The 6,160-nt window shown below is 34.8% G+C and overlaps 1 protein-coding gene across 7 annotated transcripts in view; it reads right to left on the bottom strand.

Annotated features, from left to right (window-relative positions):
• Positions 1-2,133: 2,133 nt before the first annotated feature.
• LOC119580819 (glycoprotein-N-acetylgalactosamine 3-beta-galactosyltransferase 1-like) overlaps positions 2,134-6,160 on the bottom strand; it is a 53,020-nt gene continuing 48,993 nt past the window's right edge. For all 7 annotated transcript variants that reach the window (XM_037928954.1, XM_037928947.1, XM_037928949.1 and 4 more), the window contains 3 exons: positions 4,878-5,035; positions 3,411-3,575; positions 2,134-3,236 (listed from right to left, as the gene is read on the bottom strand). In XM_037928954.1, coding sequence (XP_037784882.1) covers positions 3,069-3,236; positions 3,411-3,575; positions 4,878-5,035 — 491 coding nt within the window. In that variant the 3' untranslated portion in view covers positions 2,134-3,068. The remainder of the gene's footprint in view (positions 3,237-3,410; positions 3,576-4,877; positions 5,036-6,160) is intronic.

Raw genomic sequence — 6,160 nt, forward strand, 5'->3', positions numbered from 1 at the left:
TTGTCAGAGTATTATTGTACATTAAATATGGTTGGAATCTAACTTCCTGGTGATACATTTTAGCCCAAACATTGGTTACAAGGAGGAGAAAATCGGAAACAAACGCAAATATGAATAAAATGATAAGCTCTGCTTATGGCACTATAACACTAAATGTTTAATGGTTACAAAGCAAAATAAATGTGCTAGACATCACCTAAAACAGTAAAAAAGCATCTTGCCTCTCCATTGTATTAATGATTTCACTGCTTTATTGTAATGATTTGTATGGGATTTTATGATGACATTACTTTGTTATGTTGAAATGTGCCCAATCTATGTGAATTTACATGAAATCTAGCCAAAAACAAGCAGCCCATGATGAAGATATATTATGAAAAAGATTCAGTTCCACAAAATCAACTGTTTCAGTATTGTACATCAGGTATGGTTTGCAAGTATTTTCCTGGTGGCAGGTTTATCTTTGTTGCTTGTTATGATATACACATAGTAAGAAGTCTAAATGAAATTAAAGTGAATACAGTGGCAGGGTTTACTCTCACTACTGAAATACCGTAAAATTCAATTTGCCTCTCCCTGCTATTAATCCATCAGAAATCTCACAGCGTCATAGACTCTGGTGTGATTTCTGGCAACCATCTTGCTACTGGGAATGGGTCCGCTACATGTAGCAGAACTTCCCGATTGCGTGCTCTAGTGCGTCACCATGTGTATAGTTGTACCTAGCAGATCAAGCAGTTTGTTATGACAGCTATACATGTGACCTGGCAGGAACAAGTTAATGGTCTTGCTGCTTAACCCATCAACTGCCGGGTAGCAGAAATCCCTGAGCGTGGTAAAACTCTGGTGATTTCTGGCAATGGCCAGACAGTGGGCACAGGAGTCCACTACATCAAGTGGAACGTCCTGCTCCATGCTCTGGCATGTCGCCACGTGTGCAGGCTTACCCCGCTGACCAACTGGTTTTTATGAAGCTGGACCACGTGACCTGGCAGCGTTGGGTTAAATACCATTTATATCTTCTTTTTTCTTTTACTAATGATTTCATACACATACAATATGATGGTGGTGGTGGTGGTAATAATAATAATAATAATAATAATAATAATAATAATAATAATAATAATAATAATAATAATAATAATAATAATAGCAATAGTAATAATAATAAAATCAATTAATCTCCAAGACTTCAATACTTAGAAAATGAAACGGTAGATTCAGCAGGAAAGAGTTGCACTGGCTACATACTTTTGAGCTTTTTTGTTTACAATACTATTTTTGAACAAAAACATCATTAACAATGAAAAATACTTGATCTTCAGACTGAAAAATCTCAAGTGTCAAGGGTTGGGCAGATTAATTGCAGTAATAAATAATTTACTGTGTATCAGTGAGTATTACAAGACAAGAGAATAAACACTTGATAGCATAGTCATTCTTAAGAGTACCATCTCCTTGCTGGTTTCATACTAATAAGCAGAAGGAGGAGGCAAAGGTGGAGGAGGAGGAGGAGGAATAAGAACAAGGAGGAATAAAGAGAAAAAGGGATAAGAATAATAAGAATTAAGAATAAGAATAAGACCAAAAATAAAAACAAGAATAAAAAAGAAAGTATACAATAAAAAAAAACTGCCTCAGTATTGTTATACATTGTAAGACTTCTAGCGATATGCAATACCCAAGTCAATATGAAATAAGATTAAAATGATGACTTCTTCCGTCTCAATTTTTGTTTCTCTGTTCTTTTTACAAGTTACTTTTTATATATCTCATGTATATTATATCTTATATATCTTACGTATATATATCTTTTTATATATCTTATGTATAATAATAATTTTTTGAGCAAAATTTAAATTCAATAATAAAGTGCATTAGCTTCACATCATAGTACCTTTGTGTTAATATCATGCAAATAGGGCACAAATAATTTCATTACTATTCATGCAATTTGAAAAAGTCTGGTGCATTTCACACTGCTTCTGATAGGCTCATAACTGTCAGGCTCCAAGTTTTCCACGGGAGGCAGGGCACGGGCCAAAAACTTTAATGTCAAATGAAGCACAATTTATAATACTGAACACTTTTATCTAATTATCTTGAAGTTGTTTTTAATTTTTTATTTTTTTATATAAAAGTAACACAAAGTAATGTATGCTTAAATCCCAGCTTTATGCCATCTCAACAAGATAGCCCCCTTAACCCACTGGTGATAGGCAACTTAATATCTTTTCACATCTGTCAGGATAACATTTCACATACGTTAATATGAGCCAGAAAACCGTGGAGGCAGAACTGTGAGCATTAAGAAACGTTCAGCCTCACTCAACTTTATTTAAAATTTTGCTTACTATTACTGGGTTAAGCCAGCTCTCACAAACTGGCATTCAGGTAGGCCTGGAAGTCACAGAGTAATCATGTTTAAAGTTATTTTTTTTTATATAGTTCTAGATTGGAGAGTATAGGATATTCAACAGGTAGTATAGCTAAATAATGGTTCATTATTATAAATCCATACTCGTGGATAAATATAGCAAACCTCTGAAATGGGTAGGGAAGTAGTAAACTCATGCACCCAGGCCAACCTGAAGACTGAGAAACAGATTCATGTCTATGACAAGGAATGATTAGAGACTTTCTAAAGAAGTTCTGCTTTGGAACGAGTCACACACACACACACACACACACACACACACACACACACACACACACACACACACACACACACACACACACACACACACACACACACACACACACACACACAGAAATGTATGCATAAAAACAAACTTGTTAGTAATTTAAATATAAAATCCAAATATTACTGACAGTGTGTCTATATGACACTAAAAAAGGAAAAGAAAAGAAAAGAGAAAAGAAAAATTCACCCTGTATAATGAAAACTACATGGCTATTAGAACTTAAAGCTATGTTTGGTCAAAGGAATAACTTTGTCATGTTCTATTTGCACATTTGTAACTGCCAACATCATCAGACTTGGCCTCTTACAGGTACCTTTTCTCCTCTATGGAAAAGAAGAAAATAAGATCAAAAGAATTATCATTCTATATTCCAACTTGAACCTTTTCTGCTTCTTTTGCTGCTGCTGGGCTTTCCTTAACACTTGGCCCTTGCTCTGCTTGTTTGATATTACTCTGTTTGGTTTCTGGAGCATGGCTGCCTCCAGAAGTGGGTTTTGCTTCAACAGCTGATTCTTTATACTTGTCAATAACCTGTTAACATACAATGGCCTTTATTAGTAGTTACAGTAGTAGTAGTGTTACACATCAATTAAGCAATAATCTGTTTCCTTATGATATACCTCCTCCTCAAATACAATTTTTCCATCACATCATAAAAAGGCCGTAAGAGACAAACACGAAGATTTTTCTGTAGACTGTCCGTACCTTTTGTGGAATGCTGTTGACATCAGGCGGAAGCGGTGGTGGGAAGGGATCCATGTGGTTGATGCCATATGGTCTCAGATGATACAAAAGATACTCTAGTTCATACATCTTATTGGGTGGCACATAGTGGAAAGACACAGCAGTGTCTGAGCAGCATTCTAGACCCTGAAATTAAGAATACTTTGTAAATTATCACTTTATGTGTTACAAGGGATGAATGAGAATTAAAGGACAGCAAAATTTCATGTGATGACCTTGAAAATCAGGCAATAAACCTTTACTTTACAATATATCTTCTTTATGTCATTTCAAATATATTGCCCATGTATCAGCCTTGCACAGCTTAATATTACAATCAAACATTTCCTATGCCAGTGTTGTATACCTGGCGAGATAGTAGACAATATGCAGAAGACAACATGCATTTGGAGGCTCCATGTTCATTTTGTAAACAATGATGATTAATTACTTGGCAATCACCAAGGCTTACCAGCGATATTACACATTGATTTTACACATATCCTTATAGGTTCAGCATAGTCCCATGCCCTAATCACCCACCACCAATCCCAAAATATCAGAATACATAAAAAGCACTGCAAGCCTGCTTTGAGAAGAATCAAAATCACAAGTGACATCAATCAAGCAGGAAAACTCACAATTAATCAGAGGCATCACACTAACAACATCATTATTTTAAGTTGCTGATTTGATATCAAGAATTCTGTGCACAAAATAATAAATGACTACAGCCTTCAATCCCAATTTAAGAGAAAATAATTCCATATTATACAATTTACATTTCCACACTACTTCAGGAACCACACATGCTTCATATTGTGTGTCCTCCACAAAAAAAGGCCATGACTATAGACTGTGGATTAAATTTGTTTCCTGTGCTTTTAATTCTTCCTCAAGAGGCTGACACTGTGCACCACCTGGCATGTGGCTTCATTTGACATCTAGAAATCCTGTCATGAGTGGGTTTAAGTTGTTTTGAAATCTAAATGTACTACAACCAAAATGGGAAAGGATGTTACTGCAGGTTAATGGTCTGAGTTTAGGTTTTGGAACTCAAGCTAAAGATAAACATGTAACCAGATCACAAAGAAATTAAGAAAATCTGTAGGAGAGAGAGAGAGAGAGAGAGAGAGAGAGAGAGAGAGAGAGAGAGAGAGAGAGAGAGAGAGAGAGAGAGAGAGAGAGAGAGAGAGAGAGAGAGAGAGAGAGAGAGAATATATATATATATATATATATATATATATATATATATATATATATATATATATATATATATATTTCTCTCTCATTATATATATATATATATATATATATATATATATATATATATATATATATATATATATATATATATATATATATATATATATATAGATAGATAGATAGATATAGATATATATAATCACCATGAGTAAATTTTAAGATGACAAGCTCAGTAATACTCACAACTTTGTTGGGGTAGTATATCCAATCCCAGTACCAGTTCTGTGGTCCTATATGTCCAGGAACTAAATGATGTTCTGGCACAAATGGGAAGAATCGCCCTCGTCCTAAACTATCTCGGGAGTCACCTGCCCGGACTCCAATATTCTGCATACACTTTCCTGTAAACAATATTCGATCTAAGTATATATATACACACACATATATCTACAATGAATGTCCCTATGCATACATATGCATCATAAATGACTTCAGAGAATGGTTATATCTAGTGTCCAAAGGTGAGGGCAGAAAGTGAAAATTCTGAACACATATTAATAATTTGAGAAATACTGGTCTCTAGACTAGCAATGGATAGAGAGTAATAATGCATCAGTTTCACTTGCCCAACCAATTCAAATTAACAAAAACCCACAGAAATAGCGACACAAATGTAAACACTTGTTTTGTTAGCTTCTGAAAATTTGAGGTTTATTTTTATGTACCTTCTATAAAACTACAGAAAGAAAAGAAAAGAAAAAGAAAGAAAGAAAGAAAGAGAGAAGAAGTGAGAGAGAGAGAGAGAGAGAGAGAGAGAGAGAGAGAGAGAGAGAGAGAGAGAGAGAGAGAGAGAGAGAGAGAGAGAGAGAGAGAGAGAGAGAGAGAGAGAGAATAATCTGGTGACACACTTGCAAGCACAATTATAATTGGATTCCTGGCCTTTTCCCATGCACTGCTATGACCTTTTTTCTTTACATGCTATGTTAGCTAGGAAGAATACATGCTGATACTAGAAAAACTGCCCCCCCCCCCCCTTCAAAAAAAAGTAGAAAAAAAAAAGAATAAATAACAGAATAAAAATAAATAAATAAAGTAAATAAAAGCAAATAAATACACAAATAAATTACTCTGTGGTACTTTAGTCCCACTAATCCAATGTTCCTTTTCAATATGTTGTGCATTTTGGCTTTGGCATATTGATCTAGCCTGATATGTATATAGAGGGAATCAACATTATCAGTCGTTAACCCTTTGCCGACGGGTGGCATATACGCACATGCTATGGCATGGCGGGACTATCTGCCAGGGGCATGTATGTACATGCCATGGTGTATGTATGGACATGCCATGAGTTTTTTTTATTGTTACAATCACGGAAAAATATAATTTTTCTGCCACTGAAAGTATGGTTAAGTCATTTTTAACACTTTCTCATTTCTACTTTGAAAAAAAAAAAAAAAAAAAAAGACAATTTCAACTCCATGATGCCACACACTGCTTATTTTATTCAGACTATAGACTGAATA

Source organism: Penaeus monodon, chromosome 14 (assembly GCF_015228065.2).
Source record: "Penaeus monodon isolate SGIC_2016 chromosome 14, NSTDA_Pmon_1, whole genome shotgun sequence".
Classification (NCBI taxonomy): domain Eukaryota; kingdom Metazoa; phylum Arthropoda; class Malacostraca; order Decapoda; family Penaeidae; genus Penaeus; species Penaeus monodon.